Consider the following 23,040-nt stretch of genomic DNA (forward strand, 5'->3'; position numbering starts at 1 on the left):
GCCTTTTCATCGCACAAAAATGTCTTGTTTTGTCAGTTGTGTCTTTTTTGCTTTTGTTTTTTGTTTGTTTTTCATCTTGTTACGTCGTTTTCCCTCTTTTTTAGTGCAAGAAAATGTAGAAAATAGTACCATGTGGACAGACGTGACCTGTTGATCCTCAAGTTAAGAGCCAAAGTTAATAAATATTGTTTTGGAAGTTATTTTGGGATGCTGTTGGCACAGGGTTGATCCAGCTGCGGACAACAAAAGCCGTCCTGTTGTTGTGCTCCTGCAGACATGTAAAAGCCTCATGTCACATCTCACAGTGGATTCATCAACACCAGCCACAGTTAATCTGATTCACCATCACCCTGACCGACCCTGCGTAGCTGCACGACTGTGAACGCAGCCCACATCACTTTTAACATTCATAAAAAATAATTAGATCAAGTTATGACGCATGATGTTTCATTAAATCAAAATTCTCCACATTCTGGATTCTGGAAAATCCTCTTGACATTAATTAGATCCACACAGGCTCGCTGTGTGCCGAGGCCCTCATCATAATCATTTTATTATTTTCAGTTTTTTGAGGTCAGCAGCATTTAGTTCTCCTTTATGGAAGGTTTTATTTCTTATAAAGCTTTTATTTTAAGTACAAGTATGCAAGACTGGAGTCTTTGATCCAGATAAATTCTGATTACATGTACTCAGTTCCACTCTCCGCTCCATCTAGCTTATAAAGTGCAGATAAATGTCTGTGTTCAGTGCCTTTTTATTGGGAATCAACTTGTGTTTACACGTGTATCATTAAAAAATTGGACTTTAGGCGAAAACAAAAGCTTCAGGTCGTGTTTAGACGCACAGAGTCGCTGCAGAGATTCAGATGAGAGTGTTTCTGTTGTGTGATGTGTGAGTGGTGGAGACCAGAGTAATGAGTTACTTTTCTCATGAGGTAACACTGTAAGGTAATCAGCTACTTCTTTGTGTCAGGGACCAGGAAGGATGCAGGTGTGTGTTCTCCTGTGTGTGCAGGTGTGTGTTCTCCTGTGTGTGCAGGTGTATGTTCTCCTGTGTGTGCAGGTGTGTGTTGTCCTGTGTCTACAGGTGTGTGTTCTCCTGTGTGTGCAGGTGTATGTTCTCCTGTGTGTGCAGGTGTTTGTTCTCCTGTGTGTGCAGGTGTGTGTTCTCCTGTGTCTACAGGTGTATGTTCTCCTGTGTGTGCAGGTGTATGTTCTCCTGTGTGTGCAGGTGTGTGTTGTCCTGTGTGTGCAGGTGTGTGTTCTCCTGTGTGTGCAGGTGTGTGTTCTCCTGTGTCTACAGGTGTATGTTCTCCTGTATGTGCAGGTGTATGTTCTCCTGTGTGTGCAGGTGTGTGTTGTCCTGTGTGTGCAGGTGTGTGTTCTCCTGTGTGTGCAGGTGTGTGTTGTCCTGTGTGTGCAGGTGTGTGTTCTCCTGTGTGTGCAGGTGTGTGTTCTCCTGTGTCTACAGGTGTATGTTCTCCTGTATGTGCAGGTGTGTGTTGTCCTGTGTGTGCAGGTGTGTGTTCTCCTGTGTCTACAGGTGTGTGTTCTCCTGTTGTGCGCAGCATGTGTGAAAGGCCAAATTCAGACAATGTCTCGACCTGATTCTCGGGACACGGTCCAGACTGAAGATATGAAAACATCTTAAAAAGAGCTGCGACTGAGAAAGAAAGGAAAATGAGCAGATTTCATCCACCAGTGGCTGTTAAGTCTTTAAATCCCAAGCGAGGGTCATGATTCGGGTTGAAAAAAAAATCTGAGCTCTGAGGTCTTCGACCGTTAAAACAAACAGAACAGGAGCAGCTCCTGTCGATCAGAGGCGTCGGCAGCAGTATTAGAAACACGGAGCTAAAATGTGTGTCTCAGGTGATGCATTTCAATCAATCCTGCTGTTTCAGACTTTAATCTTTCAGTTTGTGGGATGAATAACCTTTTTCTTGCGCCGATCATGGTGTCCTGTGGCCTGTGTCAGGGTGAGCTGAGGCTGCCAGATAAAACCCAACAAGGCCTCGTTTTTAATCCTCCCCTCCTGTAAGATCAAGGCAGGGATTATTCTCTGTGATTGTTGTCTTAGCGCTGGAGGATCGCCTGCTGCTGCTGTTGGTATCAGTCCTGTCGTCCATCCCCTCATGACAGCAGACTCTGAAACCTCTAATCTGCCCATGTGACCTCGTTACAGCTCACAGCTCTCAGGGTCTTGATGTCGGCCGTTTGCATAAGATATTTTATTGTTTTCTCTGTGTTGTAAGTCTGGTGTTCTTGACCTTGGTTGACACTCGTGCAGCTGAGAAAACCTCACGTGTCGCTGACAGAGAGGCAAAGTTCAGTACAATCTTTGTTCTTTTCAGCCAGAGATGGTGCTTCTAAAGAATATGAATGAATATGTTCCAGCAGGACTACATTCAGGCTCTGTGCTCCTTTAGATGAGACGCGTCATGCCCCACCCCTTTTTTTGGGAAAACAAATTTGTGGTCTTTGCCAGACTTAAACATATAACATAGGAAAACTGTATTTCTGTTGGGTTATTAGCCACATGAACAATTTTAGAATGTCTTGTAGAACTGCAGCAATCAATCATTCGATTATTAATCAATTATTCCATTAATCGATAGCTATTTTTCTAATTGATTAATTGGTTTGACAAAGTCAAATTTAAGCCTCTTAAATAAAAACATTTTCTGGTATCTTTACTCCTCTCTGTCAGTAAACTGAATATTGATTATATCGAGAAAATAATCGACCAATTAATCAACTATGAAAACATTTGCTGCAGCCTTAATGTCAACAATCAGCGTTGAAAAAATAAAGAAATAGAGGTCTTTTCAGTTTGTCTCCATCAAAGTGGACTTGAATCTTCAGATGATGTATCTGTCACTTTTTTATGTTACGACACTTTATTTTGCTGTTTTGGTGCAGCTGAACCAAACTCCATTCAAACAGCAGCTGTTTTATGGTAGGAACTTGTTTTTTCACAGTAAAAAACTTTCATTCCACCTTCACTGAGACTCTGTTCTGATTCACTTTGATCTACAGACACATTCGGCTCACATGTCATTTGCTCAGTAACATCATTAACTAACCTGTGATAAAAAAGTGTTTGACATAGATACACATCCAAAGGGAGGCTTGGTCATTAATGTGACATATGGCTGCTCTGATCCATGGATTAAAGTATTTAGTTAATGATATTACTGAGTAAATGACATGTGCCGATTGTGTCTGTAGATCAAAGTGACTCAGAAAAGAGTCTCGGTGAAGGTGGAACTAAAGTTTTAACTGTGAAAAACTACATTCCCACCATAGAACAGCTGCTTTTTGAATGGAGTTTGGTACAAGAGAACCAAAACAGCTAAAAAAGTAGTTAAAAATGCTGCTTTTGTCCACAGAGGGCTCCAAAATGAACAAAATATGAAAGTTCCTCGTCAGTCCTCGTCATGTTACTGTACTTATGTTGCTTTTACAGGTCACCCAGCAACATAAAGATTAAGTCGCTTGCTCGACTGTCATTGGAGCGCAGAGCACAAAGGGGTGGGACAAGTATCAAAGTATCCCTTTAAGGAGAAAATCAGTTCCTTGAAAGCCACACAGAGAAGGAGCTAAGAAACTATTTGAAATCACTAATCAGAGGACTTGTACGACCCTCTGACGGTGTGTTTTATTGGTGTTTCCATGATGCTCTGGCCTCACATGTTCAGTCGGGTCACTGCGCTGACCTGATTACACTAATGAGCTTTCAGCAGACCCTTAAAAGCCTAAAGATCTATAACTGTTGGATGATGTGACTGCATGACTGGCTCTTAAAATGCTGCAGCCTGTGATGTCATTTTAAATGTCTTTTAATCATCTTGCACTTGCTAACTTCTACAGAATCTAATATTTATAATAAATGAATGAATTATAACATTATCAGTAACATTTCACGTCTCCAAATCTGGAGTTTCAAACACTTTTACTTTAGTTATGTGACCACATTTGTCTCTAATAATAAATAAAATTCTTTTATTTTAAATCTTAAATTTCAAAACTTTCATAGAAAGAAAAAGAAATTAACTATGATTCTTTTGAGGAATCTGTGAGAATCAAACATTATGAAAAAGTCTATTTCCATTTGATTTTATCAGAAATTCTGGAAGGTTTATGATCCAAAAGTAAATTAAAAATACATGAACAGTAAAGCAGTTGTGTAAAGAATAACACCATCTAATAAATACGGCAATGAAAAAGGCTGTATTCTTTATGTTTTATCAGAAACTGTGAAGGGCTGAAACCAAATATATAAATAGTTATATCATAAAATTCTTAAATAATTGATTAAATAGGTAGCTTTGTGACGAATAGCACCATGAAAAAGAATGAAGCGCTTTTTTCCATTTTCCAAAAATGTGCTTTCCTGTTTTAAGTGGAAAATATAAAAAACACATTTTTGTATGTCATATTAATATTTAACTCCATGTGCACACAACTTGGAAATGACATTTCAATGCAATAATTTAATGATTTCATTTTAATATTTGCAACCATAGACGGTCGTCCATTTTTTCTATTGTTTTCCTGCTTTAAGTGGAAAATCTAAACAAACATTTGTGTGTCATAGTAATGTTTTAACTGAATCAGTGAGATGATTTAATGATTTTATTTTAATATCAGCAGCCACAGACTTCTGTACAGTGGAACATTTTTTCCATTACAGTATTATTACTTTTGCCTCCGGGACAGGACAGACTTTTTTCACCGCTGCTCTGACCGTGGGAATGGAGTGGGAGGACGTCCCACCAGTAAACTTAAGTGAGTCTTTCTATTTTGAAGAAAATAGATGGTACACAGGACGGTGAATTTTAGGAATGCGTGCACTGGTTTGGGAAAATTTGTCGAAGGCAGAGGGCTGATTTTATGAAGTTGTCTCATGACTCGGGGACGACTGGAGTCAGAGAGCCGCAGGGCGATCATCCTGCTGCCCTTTAAAACATAAATGTCCAGTTGTCTTTGGATCACATGTTCCTGCCAGTGGACTTGAACTCGTGGAGACTGGACTCTCCAACAGTGTGGGATCTGGAGGTGTCGTGGAGGAGTGTTTTTCTCGGGCTCCAGCTCGTGTGTTCATGTTTCTGTTTTGTGTTGACAGGTTGAAAGAAGCCTGCAGGATGCTGTGGCTGCTGCTGATTGGTCTGTTTCCTGTGGTCGGCTGCAGCAGACTCGTCGCTGAGGACGTCATCTATAAAGAAAGACACAAACAGGGTGAGTCCAACTATCATGTCCATTATTAAAAGGTACATTTATAGTTAATTAAACTGTAATTGATAGATATTAGTTTGGGTACTATAAAGTAATAAATATATAAATTACAAACTTGATCATATCTGATAAGTCACAATCACAATTAAGTTCTTATTAAATCAGTTTTTAAATCAGTTTATTGTCACACACATATTAGAGCAGCATTTATTTTACAAAAGTCTTCATAGTTCAATGAATAATATTTTCATTTTTAAATCTCTGTATTTCCTTTAACGCTTCCTATGGCTGAACATTTCATCATTTAATCAGAACATGAGAGTAGATACAATCTCAGATTATAGTTATTTTGTGTTACATCATAAATGTTGTCTTCTTGGTTTTAAAAGCTCAGTACAGCAAAGTGATGTCATTTTCTGAGCGTTCCAGATTGTTCTAGCTGTTCTGTTATTGTCTTTACACATGTTTTCACCACTTTCTGTTGATGTTATAACGTCTTATATCTCTGGAATGTCACACAACGTTCCCATCATGACAGGGTTGCTGCCAGAAAGTTTCTGCAGCATGACATTTTTAGTGTAATGTGGCAGGACCCAGAAAAGGTCTGTGGACCTCATGTTGAGCGTCAGCGTTGAATGTACATGAACTTCTGAAACCTGCACAAACCTTCCACTGCTGTGTGTAACTGAAGTCACAGCCTCCACTGTTGTTAAAAACCTCTGCAGGATCCTTTTTCTCTCCACTTCGGTCCCAGACGTTTGTTGCGTCGTCTGATTCTCAGCCAGTTAATTAGTGGAGTCTTAGCTGATTAAATTTGACTTGATCTGCTAAGCTGAGTGTGTCTCGGGTCAGGAACTTGGTGAATCTGGCTCACAGTCGAGGCGATGTCGGATGTGTTAATTATCTTCTCATGATGCCTCGAATCAAAACCAAATCAGCAGCTCCAGATGTTTCTGCTGAAGCAGCACTGAACCTCCACCACACTCAGCTGGAACCAGACCAGGTTCTCTGTCTGTGCTCTCTCTTATTTCCAAAATCGTCCATCTTTGATTTTTTTTTTTTTTTTTTTTTTTTTCTGTTTTTGTTTTGTTTTGTCTTTTTTTTTTTTGAGTTTCACTTCGATCTTCATCAGGTCAGAAACCGGATGAAGCAGATTTCTTCACTTCTTTTTCTGAAAGACATTATTCAGATCCATAAAATTTCAGTCCTTGGGAGACAAACTTGTCCTTGAGTTGTGAAAACTCTTGACATGCTCCCATGTTGGTGTCAGTTTGAGCTCCTTCACAGAGTTTTGAGAGTACATTTTGAAAGAGCGTTGGCAGCTGTGATCCGTTTGACAGGAGCGGGTGCAGACAGACAGACAGACAGACAGACAGACAGACAGCAGCCAGCTGTGTCGGACGGATGTGTCGGCAGCTCATCAATACGTCCCCCCCAGAGCCCACAACACCACTGATGACTTCGATCACCTTTTGAACTTGTGCTGCTGCAGACGTGCTCCGACCCTGTTTGGTCTTTTTGAAACACCTGTGAAACACATCAGCAGGTTTTTATCTGGGAGACAAACAGAAAATAGAGATTTTCACTCTCACAGCAAAATGGACTTTTTATTAACGTGTCACGTTTACTGTTGCATGTGGATCTTAATGAGATTTTTCTGTTTTTCCACATGAAAAATTATTCATGCTTCTGTCAATGACATCAATTTAGATCATCGTCACAGCGAATGAGCTCATGTGTCTGATGACCTCAGCCTGTGTGTGTTTGTGTAATCAGTGAGACTGGACACATTATTTCATGTGCACGTCTTTCTGTTTGTGCGTGTTGACATTAAGCTCATGTCACAGTCATCAGCTGGTTTCTTAAACACTCATCCTCTCAGCTGCACAAACTACAAAGCTCTAACTGTGTGAAGCTCACAGCAGGATTCAGTGAATCATAAATGTAACATCCCTCAGTCTGTTAATGTCCACAAAACGCAGCCTCTGGGAAAGAAAACGGTCTTCTGACAAACAGCAGCGGCGTCGCATGACTTTTTGTTTTCGGACTCTGCTCGCTGATTTTCATCCCCTTTGTGACACGTGAGTTACAGGAAAAACAAGTTTCATCCCAGAACCGTACATCCCAAAATAACAGAGTTCTTTGCAGCTGCATTGCATCTCTTTAAAGTTCTTTTGCATCTCTGTGTAGTTCTTTTGCATCTCTGTGTAGTTCTTTTGCATCTCTGTGTAGTTCTTCTGCATCTCTGTGTAGTTCTTCTGCATCTCTGTGTAGTTCTTCTGCATCTCTGTGTAGTTCTTCTGCATCTCTGTGTAGTTCTTCTGCATCTCTGTGTAGTTCTTCTGCATCTCTGTGTAGTTCTTCTGCATCTCTGTGTAGTTCTTTTGCATCTCTGTGTAGTTCTTCTGTATCTCTGTGTAGTTCTTTTGCATCTCTTTGCAGCTGTTTTGAACCTCTCTCTGACTTTCCATCACTTCAGTGGCTCCAGTGTTCACTTTGATGGATTATCTGAAGCAAGTTGTTTGTAGGTGATTTTCATTAAATGAAACTGAACGCAACATTAATCTGAAATAATTAGGATCAACCCATTAAGATTAATTTAAGAAGTACTCTCTCTAATGTTACATTTTGTCCTTTTGGCACCTTGAAACAATTAAACCGTGACTTAATTCCTTGTTAAAAATAAACTTGACATTACAGACGCCTGCACAGCACCTGCAATAAATCCATTACGCTCAGGCCAATCTGGTTTGCTGCAGGTATGAATTTGTCTTGCTTTGTTCGTTCCCAGCGTGTGTCCTTTCGTTCTTTATTTCTGAGAAGTGGAGTTTGTTGATTAGAGAGGCCCTGCAGTGCAGCTCACTGAGCTCCTTACATGCACAACAGGCCTTTGTTTCCCTGCTGCCCTCAGACTGCAGATCCATGCATTCTCTGATGGATTACTGCTCACCTCCCACTGCTGTGATCTGCACATGATGTTTCACTGCTTCCTGTACTCCCAAGCTTTTTTATTTGATGGCCAGTACATAAAGTCTGCACATAAAGTTGTTTTTTCCCCTCATTTTACACAGATGTAAACAGACATCATAAGAAGACAGACATCTCATCTTAACTTCAGACTGAACTTGTGATTTAAGATAAGATGTTTCTGTAATACGGTCACAGAGAGTGAAGCTCGCTCAGTTGCCATGGATGAGAAGTCCAGAAGCTCCATGACGACTGAGCAGACCCGACACTTCTCTGCCTCAGATGCTGTGTTTTCATGTCTTTGTGTTGGTCAGTGAAGGCAGCACCACTCTGATGTCCTGCTGTTTACAGACGCCGATCAATTTTCCACCGCTGCTCTGAATCGCAGTTGTCGGACCAACAGTTCATCAGACAGAGATGGACTGGAGCGTGTGTGTGTGTGTGTGTGTGTGCATGTGTGCGTGTGTGTGAGTGTGTGAGTGTGTGTGTGTGTGAGTGTGTGTGTGTGTGTGTATGTGTGTGTGTGTGTGTGTGTGTGTGTGTGTGTGTGTGTGTGTGCATGTGTGCGTGTGTGTGAGTCTGTGAGTGTGTGAGTGTGTGTGAGTGTGTGTGTGTGTGTGTGTGTGTGTGTGTGTGAGGCAGAAATAGATGAAATTGGAAAATGGATTTTATGGAAGTGAGTGAGAGGAGAGATGACAGTTGGATAATTGATTTTTTCCCCTCTCATTCCTGTGTGTGTGTGTGTGTGTGTGTGTGTGTGTGTGTGTGTGTGTGTGTGTGTGTGTGTGTGTGTGTGAGGCCTGATATTCTGTCTGTCTGTATGGCCATTTCATTACCTCTCTGTTATCCACTCTGTCTTCTTGTTGTCTTTCTGTCTTTCCCTTTAGACGAGGATTCGATTTTACCTCCAACAAATCACATTTTTTGTTTTTATTTTTGAAGGCATTTTAAAGTTCAGAAAATAAAAGGTGTGTGTGATTGAAGTTGTGTGTGTGAGATTGATCAGCCAATAAAACATGAGTGAGGAACAAAAAGTGAAACCAGAGTCTCTCACCTGTGTGTCAACCTGCACATGCATGAAAACATGTTACTGTTCAGCGCTGCTGTTTCCGTGGCGAGCTGCATGAGCAACGGGCTCACACTGACTGATTTTTTTTTTTTTCACAGAGGAGGTTGCCATGACGATGAGGCCTCACATCTATTACTGCCGCTCGCCCAACATGGAGTATTTCACCTGTTGGTGGCACCCACTCAACAACCTGACAGGCGGAGAGCAGGTCACCTACGTCCTCAGCTACACCAAAGAGTGTGTACACAACACACACACACACACACACACACACACACACACAAATACACACTTAATTCTAAAAACTGTCTGCTGTCTCTGATTTATACACCAAAAACATCACCATTGACTTTTGTGTTCAATTCTTTTTACAAGTTTGTCTGCAAGTTCTGTGCGATTGATGATTATTTGGTCTCTAAAACATCAGACGACTACACAAAATCCAAAGAGATTCAGAACTTTTGACCATCAAATTTTGTTGATTTTGCTTGAAAAGTGACACTGACAACATCAGAGGACATAAAAGAACACAAGTCCTGGTGTTGCAGGACAGTTTCTCCTTATAAAGTCTCTTGAAAGCCTTGAAAGTCATTAAATATCTTCAGTTCTGGTCATTTTCTTCTGTGAAAATGAGTTCAGATAATGAAATCAAATGTTTGTCACAGTGAAACAGGAGAGAAACAAACACAAAGTTGAACTCGGTCTAAAATATGATTATATGCTTGAGTGTTAAGATTTCACTTCAAGATTTCCCAAACCAGGGCAAACAGGCCCAGATTAAAAGTCCTCTAACGTTTCTGGGTCACATGAATTCTGCCTTTTAAATCCAGTTTGATTCGTCGCGCTCCACTTCATCGTGATACTTTCATCACATCGATATTTGAGGGCCGCTCTGAACTCCTGAACGCCGCCTCACGTGGCTGCAGAGCGGTGCCAGGCTGCCCACATGGCACACACAGCAGGCAAACCGCTCTCAGTAATCAGGACAAATTGAATTGTGTCTTTGACCCGACGTGGCATCGCTCACTCGCAGCTCCATCGACTGCAGGAGTTCGCTTGCAACCACAAAATGTAAATTGAAAAGTGAGAAATGACCTCAATTTCAAAAAGTTCTCTTTTCCATCTGTGAAAACAAGGGGAAAAGTTTTGCTGGGGGATTTTTTAAAATGTTTTACTTTCTTTTTTCTTCATTTCCCAGGGTCATTTTTCCAAGTTCCTTTTTTTCATCTGTGAAAATATGAACAAAAGGGGATTTTGCTGGTGATTTAATGTTTGAGTTTAATGTTGTAATGCTCATTTTTTACATGAAGTAGTTAAAACTCACCTTGAATTAAACATAAACACTTTCAGTCCTGTTTAGGCCGTTTGGTCCTGGTACACTTTAACCTCTTGTAGCCAAAATGAGGACTACAACAACACTTTCTTTACACCTGCCAAAACTTTTTCCCCCCACCTGTTTTCACAGATGAAAAAGTGAAGAAACTTAATAAAGGAACAAGATCTACTTTTGAACTGCAGTCAAATCAATCAGTCTCAAATTTACCACAGAGGACTTTACACTCTTTGGAGAATTACACCTGCGTAACAAAGTTTATTAGAGATACAAAGTTTTGCAAAGTTCTGAAATAACTGATACAGTTGTCTTTAAATCAGAGTTTCTCTCAGAACTTCAGTAGCTTCTAACTGAATCTCTGCAGTTTGAAGTTTAGTTTAGTATCTGATTTATTTTATTGTAGGAGATGGATGTAGGATATATTCTGTCACGTCCATAGAACACAAATGAAAAATGTCGGTAGAAAACTTTTAAAGGTCTCATGAGCAACATAGAAAGTTTAAATTGAGAAGCAGGTGAGTTAAGGTGACGGGATCCTCTCTGTCTGATGTTCACAGTAAAGGGCCCAAACACGAATGTCCGGACTACGTGACCGCCGGCCCCAACAGCTGCCACTTCGACCGCAGCCACACGTCCGTATGGAAGATCTACTGCATGAACGTGACCGCCGTCACCGCCCACAGGAACTACACCTCCCAGGAGCACTGCCTGGACGTGGCCGAGATCGGTGAGGACGCATGGGGGGGGCGAAAACAGACGTGTGTGAAATGTTGATTCAAAGTTTTTGTTTGCTCTGTTGATTTTTAGCATGAACTGAAATATTACTCAACTACAAGCAAAGTATTCTTCACAAAAATTACTCAGAGTATTAGTTACTTTTTCACCGTTGATATTAAGTACATTATCAACAACACCGTTCAATTGAAGGGATTTCAAAAGAGTTTTTATGTCCGTATATTCTGATTTTTATTGGCCCGTTTGTGATCAGATAGTCAAAGTACAGAAAAGTGAAGAGAAGATAGGATAATCCTCTATTAGTCCCACAATGGGAAAACTTTAACATATCACATCAGCAAAGTGGATTGCAAATTAGAAGAATCATTAAAAAGAAATAACTAAAATGTAAGAAAAAAGCAAAAAAAAACAAAAAAAAAAAAACCTCAATATAAAGAAGCACAGGCACAGTTTGAAATGATAGTATTATACCCGAGTAAAAACCTGCACAGGCTCAACAGGGAAAATTAAAACAACAACCTGGAAAAATAAAATCTAAGAAAGAGAATTAAAAGTGCAGAGCTTCACCCAACAGAAAGAATCAGAGGTGAACCATGTTTCTCAGCGGAGGTGATCCCCGAGAGCAGCATGCTGCTCTGGTGAAATGTGAAATGTGCTCGGTGAAACAGCAGAGCGTCCCGTGGTGCTTCAGAGAGCAGATGGATGACCTCCGGTGACGGCAGGTGGCGTCTCTGAACGCAGCCGAGCGTTACAGTAAACAGTGTGAAACAGCCTCAGGCCTCACAGCTCATAATGTGATTAGAATAACAGCTAACTTCTTCCAGTTCTGTCACTTTCAAATATTCATGTCCACATTTGTTCTGCTGCATTTACACCTCCTGATATGATGAACATTATCTTAGCATTCATTTATCATGTCATATAATCATGTGTTCTGTTGTAAGTGTACACTATATTTAGAATATTTCTCCACTTTACTTTGCTGTCAGACAACTTTTTCTGGCAGGAAACCGGCGTTATATAAGCCAAATATCATTTTCCCCAAACCAACCAAACTCCATCCGCAAAAGCTGGTCTGCTTCTGCCTCGCTTGTTTGTGTTATTGTCTGACTTTGGTGTTTTAAAAGACTAGTTCAAATTAATGAATTTCACACAATAACACAGTAAAAAGTTTTGGCAGGCGATTTGTTGTTTTAATTCTCATTTTAGCCAAAAGAGGGTGGAGTTTACTACGACCCTGTGCGCTAAATAGGTCGAAAGGCATTCACATATTCTTCCAGGTGACTTAAAATTTCTCCATGCATTATAAAGTTCATATCTTTCCTTTTAACTCCTGTCTCTTTAAGGCCCATCTGCCTTAAAGTCCACTTTATTCTGATTGGCCAACTTCCCAGAAGCCTGCTGAGGAGCAGAACCTACCGCGCTTTAGCACCGCAAAGACAAACACCACAGAGCGAACTATTGACTATCAAAACTCAACAGATACTGCAGTAAAACACAACTTTAATCACTGATTTGGGTGAAACTGGATTACATTAAATAGAGAAAACATCCTCTGGTCTTGACTGTGACATCCTCCGGCTGCTCTGCCTCAAATTAAGGCGATTTCCTTTAAAGATGCTCGACTCGAGAGTCGCTATCTGCAGACCTGAGAGTGAGACTCAACAATCATTTATCTTCAGAATTGCTTACAGCACATTTATCTCACAAACACAGGAGAGAAAACATTTGGCTCAGACTTAGAAAATAGATCATCAGATTCCTTTTCTTACTTGCCTCTCAGGGTTTCCACACAGTAGTGTTTTTAAATAGTAAATAAAAAAACAGCCATCACCTGCCTCCACTTGGTCCAGAAGACAACGAGTTCTCTGTTGTACAGTGATGTTTTATGTAAGTCCATGTGGGCGAGGCGCTTAAATAACTACTGCAACACAAACATAACAGCAACATAACAAACAGCAACAGTCATAAAACTCTGTAAGTGTTGCATAAGACACAAAAGTGAAATAAAAAGTAGGATGGGGCGCCTTAATTTCATTATTACACACCTTCACTTTATCTGAACACCCAGCTGCTGTGTTATGCATTGACTTTTTAAGGGATAGTTCACATTATTTGAAGTGTGTTTGTATGAGGTACTTATCCAGTCATTCCTTCATTGAATGATGTTCTTTTTTTAAACCCATTCAAAAAATGATTGCATAAGTCGAAAAGCACTTAAGCTCCACTTTTATTTTGGAGGAGACTGTGTGAAAACAGCACGAAGCCTCCGGCAGCAGTTAATCTCATTTTATTGGCGACTGAGTGTGTGTTATTATCCAGACGCCGCAGATTTGGACTCCGCTTCCTGAGCCGAGTGGCAGCCTGTTGCTGTGTGTGTGTGTCATGTGAAAAAGCACAGGCGTGTGTAAATGTATGTGTGTGTGCATCAGAGCTAACGTGTGTGTAAAACAGCCTCGTGTTGTGAGTCCATGTGACTGCCGCGGTGCTCTTTTGTCGGGCTCAGATCTCAGGGACGTCACTCTTATCACGGCCCTGCAGGGAACTCAACCCCTGCCTGCAGACACAGTGGAGAGCAGGGCGGCGGCCTCGCCGTCGTACAGACCGCTGTGTGACATAAAGGTCACAGACTCAGTGTCAGAGACCGTCTACACTGAAATGTCAATGCATGACGAACACATGTGACCGTGAAAAAAAACTGAGAGGAGAGCTGCAACTAACTCATTAATACGTCTATAAAATGTTAGAAATAGAGAAAAGTTACTCAAAAGTCAACGCCAAAATATTTAAATTATTATCACGTAAAAACAGAGAGAAACACATCAGTGATGCTGTTAGGATTCAACATTTCTTGATAAATTTATATAAATCAGAATTTAATGGGTTAAAAATGTCTCCTGATATTTGCAGGGTCAGTGCTGACAGAGCCGACTCTTCCAGATCAGTTATTCTCAAAGTCTGGGTCGGGACCCACAGGGGGGTCACATGAGACTTAATTCGGGTCTCTCTGTAAACAGAAGGACGTCCAGAGGTCCACACACCGAATCATAGTGTGCAGCAAAGTTTTCAGGATTCCAGTTTTTTAGTTGTAAATATCTAAAGGATTCTTGGAGTGTCAGTGTAAATTTATTTTGAAGTTCTGTAAACAGCTGTAACTTGTCATGTATAATTATATCTGATGAATATTTAATTGCCCTTGAACGCCAAGATTTTGGAGTTTTATTGGCTGATTATTCCAGAGCTCTGTGTTCCGAGGGATAACTACTTACTACTGACTACTTATAAGACTACTCATACTGTAACTGATATACACTTTCAGAAAGATTAAATGAAAACAGATTTTTCTTTGTTGTTTTTTTCTCCCTGCTTCTATTTAAATATGATAGTTTGTGGTTTCATTTGACTTTCTGTTGCAGAGTATCGACTTCACAGTGATACTGTGGGCGTGCGTCACTTCTGTAAAGAATCATAAACTGATTAAAATTTAAAGAGTGGATATATATGCATGAAATGAATAATAAAAGAGCACCAGCAGGTTCAGTAATTTAATAATTAAGGTTTCTCTGCTGCATGAATAATAGAACATGTTATCTCATGATAATGCCTTGTTTGACATGTTATGATTAACTACATGTATGAATTAATGATGGTAAAACACGCGACTCAAGTTCATAAATCATCTCTGTGCTTCCACCAAAGATGATCTATCTTCAGCATATGATTAGCTGCAGTGCATTGTGGGCTGGAAAACTGAAGTGGCAGCAGGAGTTTCTCAACATGCAGAAACATTTAAAAATACAACCAAAGAACATTTTTTCTTTTTGCTCCTTTTTATCCTCAGTGAATGTTTCCCAACATGTCTCTGTGCGTTGGTGTCGTCCACAGTTCAGACCGAAGCCCCGGTTAACCTGACCTACTCACTGAAGGACGCCGGCGGGGACGAGATGGGACATAACGCACTGCTGTCCTGGACGTACCCGGTGCCCTCGGACCTGCAGTACGGCTGGATCACGCTGGTGTACGAGCTGCAGTACAGACGTGTCACTGAGCCCGACAACTGGAAGGTAAAACATCTGTTTAACATCTGTTATGACAAAATTGCATAAAAAGGAGATATCCAACATTGCCTCTGTACAAAACAAAATGAAACAATGAATTTTGAACCTGACTTTGTCCAGTATTTAGATTTCTGGTCTAAAACTGTTTTAGATCAGCACATATTTAATTAGACCAAATCTCATTTGCATGTTTAAACATAATATTTCAGAAAAACAGAAAATGAATTGTCTAAATTTAAGTAAGTAACTGGGGAAGTTTCATGATATATGTGAGACAGAGGATTGTGAATTTCTAGTAAATACTTGCAATTTGTATCGTCTCAGGGAAAGTCATCACACTTGACGTCCATTACTATAATTTGTTGTTGTTGTTTGTTGTTTGTTGTGCAGGTGAAACACCCTCTGCGGGAGCCTCACGTCGAGCTGCTCGGCCTCCCCGTCGGCGACTACATGGTCCGAGTTCGCTGCCGGTCGCACAACTACGGCCTGTGGAGCAGATGGAGCTCCACAATGTTAATGAGCATCCCCACCAGGCCGCCTGCAGGTACGCTGACCGGGAGGGACGGTTTCCATAACAACAGTGATGGCACGATGACAGTGATTCACCTGGTTTTAGTATGATCGGCAGCCTGGTTGTTGTAGGTTTTTAGGAGTAATATTTCTATTAAAATCAGCATATGAATGACATACATGTGCATTAAATTACAGGTTTTCTGAAATTATATTTTTAAATATGCATATAGGTGAATTTAGGAGAAATCTATGGACACAAATAGATAAAATGGTGTAAAATAAACACCTAAATGTGTATTTTTGATGTTTCCAGTCTAAAAGATGACTTGTTACAGAAGCCAAATAGAACCAAACTCAAAACTGAGCCATGCAGCTCTGGTGAAATGTCTCTTTGGTTGAACGTGTGCAGGTAAACTCCTGGTGAGGATTCTGGTGTCAGGAGTCGGTGTTGTGGCTCTGCTGTTCATCGTCTTCGGTATCATTCCACAGAGTAAGAGGTGAGGAGACACACACATTCGCCTCATTTATTCACTTCATGAACACTTATTAATGAGGCTGTCCTTAGTGTGGACAGATAAATGGTTTTTGTCATCATTGTGATATAAATATGTGATAAACACATTGCAAAAGGCTGTTTGAGATGCAATAAATTGTTTTAACCCAAACCACAACCTGCACGTTGCATATTTATTATAGACTTGACTGCAGAATGAGAACAAAGATGGATAATTAGTTTAGCATTAGTTTGAATATTGTGCTGAGTGTGAGTCTGTGTTGCAGTGTGTTACCCACAGTAGTCGACTGTCGACACACCCACAGTTTAGAGAAGCAGCAGGAGTTCCGCTGTAGGAAGCTCAGTGATGTACTGTTCTAAACCAACCAAACTCCATTGACAAAATCATAAATTTTAACTTGCAGAATATGGTGTTGCTGGTCTACTGCTGCCTCCATCTGTTAGTTTGTTTGTGTTATTTTATGACTTCTGTGTTTAAGAGGATTAGTTCAAATTCAACAAAGTTACACATTAACACACACAAACTGACAGATCGTGGCAGCAGTGGACCAGCAGTTCCCATATTCTGCAAATCGATGATTATGTCAGTGGGGTTTGGTTGGTTTGGAGCAGTACAGCTTAGTTTTCTACACCAGTACTCCTGCTGCTTCACAAACTGAGGGAGTGTCGATCGCCAGCTACTGCAGGAGAAGTACCTCATACAACCCCACATCAAAAAAATCCGTACTATCCCTTTAAGTACATTTTTCTGATTATATCTCACCTCAAGTAAACACATTTACGTTTGTACCTTCAGAATAAAAGACTACTTCCTGCCACCCATTCCAAAGCCACGGATCATCGGCATCGACTCACTGCTCCTTAAGGTAACACACACACACACACACACACACACACACACACACACACACACACACACACACACACACACACACAGTATTTTCAGGGTCATGGTGTGACTATTTCTTCTCATCGTGTATTTCTGTTTCTTTTTTCCTCCTTTACCCACCGTCCTTTGCTGTTTCCTTCCATCTCTCATTTCTTTTCCTTTTCCCTCTCTTCCTCCTTTCTCTTTAATTTCTCTCCATCTTTTCTTTGCCATCTTTCCTTGTCATTTTCCTCATCTTCTTATTGTGTCTGCCTGTTACTCTGGCCTCCTCTTCCTCCTCTTCCTCTTCTTCCTCTCCTCCGTACCCTCCACCCCTCACCTTCGCCCTCAGAAGGGGAACTTGGATGAAATCAATCGTCACTTCAGTAACTTCCACAGCTACAGACCACCGAGCTACAGCGAGGAGGTCTGGGACCAGGTCAACGCCGACGACATCTATCTCACCACGCCGAAGGACCGCGGCGTCTTGGCCAACCCAACGGACAGGGAGAAGGACGCCTTGATGGTCCCGTGCAACCTGACGCCGGTAGCTGCCCATCATCAGTTCACAACACAGAGCCCAACATCATACGTGCAAAGCCTTTCACCGTACTGCTCCTCGCCGCCTGAGGCCTTCGCCCCGCCACTGGACGCACCTTCGCTGTGGCCGAGGCCAGAGGTCATGTCGCTGCCTGGGACGGAGTACAGCGTGATGGGACATCCCGGCCTTCCTGTCACCCCAAACCGCTCGCCGCAGGACTTTTACACCTGTGTCCAGCTCATGAATGAGAGCGGCGAGGTGCACCTGGTGCCCTGTCTGCCACCGGCGTACTGCCGCGAGTTCCCGCCTCTCCCAAGGGTCGATTCAGATGCAGGAAAGAAAGAAGAGGAGGAGAAGAAGAAGAAGCTGTGCGACTACCAGGTCAGGATGAATATGACGAGCCGGGCGAAGGATGGCGGCACGGTGGAGAGGAGCGAGGCGGCCGACCCTCTGCTGCCCGTCACTGTGGATAACCAGGGCTGAGCAGAGAACCACAGGAACACTGTGAGAACTGCTGAGCGAGACTGTGAGACGTTCACAGTGAGAACCTGAAACCACGACGTCCAAACCTCACTCTGAAAAAACTTCAACAGACAGACGACATTTCTGTGGAGAAAAAAAGTTGAAACACCACCTCTGGTGCAACAAACAGCGTCGTGGTTTTTTGTAAACGTTCCTCTGGACCTCAACTTCTGTCTGTAACTCACCTGCTCACCTGCCCACAAACTTCACTTTCTTTACTTCAGGGGACCAAAGTGGGCGGAGTTAAAGCTGCAAGATTTTATGTTAAAACAAATCCATGTATGCCAGAGCACTGTAAAAACGAAACAGTTGAGAAAACTCAAAATTTCAAGGCAACTTAATTTAATAGATTTTTAGAGTTTTGAGGCCAAACCAAACTCTACAAGTTTTTAAATGTTTTACCAGTTAATGATGTTTTGTTAAGATAATTTACTTTTATTCTTTAGACAATTTGAATCTTTGTATATGAAAAAATCACTGTGAACATTTTTTACGTACAAAGTTTTGGGGGTTTCTAAAACTCAAAGTTTCTCTAAAGAAGAAAAGTAAATTATCTTAAGAGTTTGAGTTTGTTTCAGTGACTTTGAGCGCAAAAACTGAAGTGCTCAGTCCAGAAGAAGCTGGACTTGATGGCATGACTTATGGGTAACTGAGTCCATGACACTTGAAGAGAGTACACAGTTGCCTCATGCAGCTTCAAAATCCAATAAACAAGAAAATAACAGTTGCATAAAATCCCACATGACCACAGTGCTGCTTCTCCCAAACAGCTTCACATTCAGGACGTCTTTCTCAGGAAAAAAGAAAACGTGCAATGCCATTTGATGTCGAGGGGTTGTTTCAGGTCCGGAAGAGCGAGATAAACTGCTGTTTTTATTTAGCGTTCAGACCCTCTTTCTTTTATTCTCTGTTTGTGTATTTACATGCTTTAATAATCTAAATATTAGCCTTACCTCGTCATAGTTGGAATATGGAGTTTTACACAAAATAATAAGCTTCTTTACACGTTCTTTCACTTTCCTGTTCGGACTGTAGAAACGTTTCCAACTCAGATATAAACCAGATGTGTTGGTGCCTGTTAATATCACCATATCCCAGCTGGTTTCCACACCATGTTCATGTTCCAGATTCAGGATTATTCCATTATTATACATGCAGTGGTACGCACATGTGCCATTAAGGTAATATTTAATTACTCTGAACATGAGTGGAATATTAATCTGCATGTAAAGGCACTATGTCTCACTTTGAATCTGTCTCATTATCACTTTTCTGTCCCGTCCTTCAGTATTGCGACAGTCTGGGCGAGAGATTTAGAGGAGAAACCTACCGTCATGATCCAATATGGTGACCTTCAACAGATTGATTCCAGAAAGTCGCTCAGAGAGGTCAGGAACAAACATAAAACTAACCGTCACACCCTCAGGAAGTTTAAGCTGTGAATACAAGCTCCCGTCTCACACTCAGGAGGTTTAACAAACTTCTCCATCACTGCTGTAATATATTTCATCTGTGTCACTTTCTGAACTCTCCATCCCGGACGTCTCGTTTTCTGAAGAAACAAGCCCCTCTCTGACCATTATTTAAAGAACATATTTTTCATTATGCATCATTTTAGTCCTGTTTAACAAATTTAACACTATTACAAGAAGTATTTTGTATATTATTATCAAGATGCTGAATGACCTCAGGTTATGTTTTCTTTTTTGAGAATATAAATAATATATTTTGCAACACAAAGAAGCATTTAGAATTCACTGTTCGGCCAAGAAACTCAATATTAAATGCTCAATATTAAATAAATAAGAACCTCCTTTGGTTTCTGAGGTGTTAACTGCATAGTTTGGATCATGTGAAGTGTGGTTGTATGAGGTATTCATCCATAGTCGGTGTAGTACCTCCAGCAAGAGGACACCTATGTTTAGAATATTTTCACCGCTTTGTGTTGCCATCAGATGATCTTTTCTGATGTTATATGAGTCAAATATGATTCTCTCTAAACCAACACAGAACACAGGAGCTGCAGGTCTACTGCTGCCTTGATTGATTCGTTTATTGGTGTTATCTTGTGACTCCTGCGTTTTAAAATGTTAGTTCAGATTCACAGAAGTCACACAAAAACACAAATAGACTCCTGTGTTCAGTGAGGCAAAATGACTGATGCTTCCACTGAAGTTTGGTGGGTTTGGAGGTAACGATACATGGCTTCTATAACAGCAGTTGAAAAACTAACAGCACAGTAAAGTGGTGAAAATGTTCTAAAGATAGCGCACATTTGCCTCATACAACCCCATCTCAAATAATCCAAACTGTCCCTTTAATGAAGAGGCGGGGTCAGGATAAGAGGCTAATCCAAACCAACATTGTGTTGCCTCACATGTACCCACCTGGCCCTCTGCTATTAGCTGGTCTTTGATAGCACTGCATTCTTGTTGGCAGCCTCAACATGTTCTCTGTATTTATCCTTTTACATCCATCCATCCATTTTCTGCCACTTATCCTGATAAGAGGCTGAAAATGGATCCAGGTCGTGGTGGACACATCCTCCACCTACACCTGGACGATCCCAAGACGTTTCCAAAGACATAAGATACATAATTTGTTCCTAAACCACTACGTGTACTTTTTGTTGTTAACCCTACCCAAGTAGTTTTTGTGTCTGAACCAAATCAAAAGTGACATTCAGCACTACGTTTCTGAATCAAGTGCACCTGCACGATGGTTTCACAGATCTTGGGATTCCTTCTCAACACGACCAAAAACTCGGCAGGTTCAGTGTATCTTCCTGGTGGCAAACCTGACAATGTCACGCTTCACTTATTGGCTTTAGTACCTTAAAGTACAGCACTGATGGTGATGTCACCAAGCACCAAAGACGAGCCGCTAGCATCTGACCAGTCGGGTTTGTGCTTTTTAACATCAGCAGCAGCTGGGCATCACAATAGCTTTGGACTCTGGAGAGATGCTGTAACCAGTGTTGATATTCCTTCAGTGTGTTCAGTCCCTTGACGTATTCTTCTGACTGTCATTCTGTTCGTGTCGTTGCGGTCTGACTAGTTGTGTAGCTGTACCATGTGACCTGTTTATTGTGTCGCCAATTGGGGTTCGATCAAAGGCAATATTGACGATGATGGACTTGTAAGAAGTGGACCACACCGACTATAACACACTTGTCATTGTACACTGATGTAAGCGCCCACATCACTTCCTCGCCCTGACCTCCCTCACCTCTGATGTTGGGAACTCAGTCAACAGTTCTGTGGTGCCGTCGCTGTGTTCTTCTCATTGATGTTGCAGTTAGATGTCGTGCAGTTTTCTATTTTTGTGCCTGTATGTGCCTTTTTTTTACAGAGCAGTATTTGTTTGCTTTCATACTTCTGTTGTGTTGAAATCTCAGCAGATGGCTCGACCAGCCAACGTGCCACTCCCACACGCCTGCAAACACTTTCATTTGATGAAGAGTAAAGAGTATAACAGTTTAAAAACCAGCTCAGTGTTTATTAGATTTTCACCTTTTATTGTGACAAAACCACTGAACAGGGTTTCAGTCCAACATGGAACTTTGGGACTTTCTGTTTGTCGGACAAAAGCACTTTGGATTACTTTTCAATGCAATAAAAAGTGAAAAGGCAGCTAAACGTGTGCACGGTTTATCATTTATTACATACACACAACTTGGTGAGAACAATTTGAGTAGAACACAAAGTGAAGCCAACATGAGAGTACCAAAAACTGCAGTTTTCATGCATAGAGAACACACACACGCAGATGAAAATACAGATGTTTCAGTAAGTAAAGGAACGTTAAATGAGACGGTAAATTCCAAATCTGCTCCAATCAGCATGAAGCTCTGGTTTATAATCTGCACCTGCATGAAATAGAAAGTTACAGTAAATAAGAATATGCTTCAGGGAACAAAGATGCTGTAAGTGTACTCACAGTGGTTAAAATGCTTTTCTTTTCTGCTGGAATCACTCAATAATCAGAATTTCTTGGAATTTAAAAATCTCATCAGTCAAACCCCACTGGAATTAGTTTTGTAAGCGTTCCACTACAAATAAACAATACGCCAAGTGATCTCATATTGGCGGCAGTGTGACTTAAATTAGCTGCATTCTGAGGTTATAAATAGCCGAGGCGATTGTCAGCTGACTTTAGATAAACAGACATGCAGCATCCGAGGTCAGAAGACAAAGTTGCTCCTGTGGGACGTTGAGAAAATCAGATTTGAAAAGGCAGAAACACAACAAAACATCAGTTAAAGTGACGTAAGTGAAGCACAGAAGCTTTTAAACAGACTGCAGAGGGTCAGAGCTCTGATCAGCACCACAGAGCTTCACTTCCTTTTTTACATTCAAGTAAATGAAAAACTAACCAGTCACTCTCACAGTGTCAGCTCACCAAACCTTCAAAAAGTTTTTCAAAAGTTTTATCATCTACTGATCTAAACTATTCTTACTACATTTGTTGATATTTTATTTTTCTTCTTTGGATAAAAAATCAGGAAATTTAGTTAAAACCCATGAAATTGAAGTGAAGTAAAACAGGAGAAGAAGGAAGGAAGACAAATAACAGTGAAGGAAGGAAGGACAGATGGATGGAAGGTCAGAAAGGACGAGGACAGGGTCAGCAGTAAAACATATTTAGACACCTAAAAAAAACAATTTAAGTGTACACTAAATTTAG

The 23,040-nt window shown here is 41.0% G+C and overlaps 1 protein-coding gene across 2 annotated transcripts in view; it reads left to right on the plus strand.

Annotated features, from left to right (window-relative positions):
- The window catches only part of crfa4 (cytokine receptor family, class I receptor 4), a 29,579-nt gene extending 7,593 nt beyond the window's left edge, over nucleotides 1–21,986 (plus strand). The window contains exons 2-9 of one of the 2 annotated variants that reach the window (XM_084713778.1): nucleotides 5,125–5,237; nucleotides 9,369–9,507; nucleotides 11,161–11,330; nucleotides 15,224–15,402; nucleotides 15,787–15,940; nucleotides 16,319–16,406; nucleotides 17,220–17,289; nucleotides 17,644–21,986. In XM_084713778.1, the coding sequence (XP_084569904.1) occupies nucleotides 5,144–5,237; nucleotides 9,369–9,507; nucleotides 11,161–11,330; nucleotides 15,224–15,402; nucleotides 15,787–15,940; nucleotides 16,319–16,406; nucleotides 17,220–17,289; nucleotides 17,644–18,315 (1,566 nt within the window). In that variant the 5' untranslated portion in view covers nucleotides 5,125–5,143 and the 3' untranslated portion in view covers nucleotides 18,316–21,986. The remainder of the gene's footprint in view (nucleotides 1–5,124; nucleotides 5,238–9,368; nucleotides 9,508–11,160; nucleotides 11,331–15,223; nucleotides 15,403–15,786; nucleotides 15,941–16,318; nucleotides 16,407–17,219; nucleotides 17,290–17,643) is intronic. The other variant, XM_084713779.1, reaches the window with a different exon arrangement.
- Nucleotides 21,987–23,040: the final 1,054 nt, after the last annotated feature.

Source organism: Lutjanus erythropterus, chromosome 24 (assembly GCF_056507025.1).
Source record: "Lutjanus erythropterus isolate fLutEry1 chromosome 24, fLutEry1.hap2, whole genome shotgun sequence".
Classification (NCBI taxonomy): Eukaryota; Metazoa; Chordata; class Actinopteri; order Lutjaniformes; family Lutjanidae; genus Lutjanus; species Lutjanus erythropterus.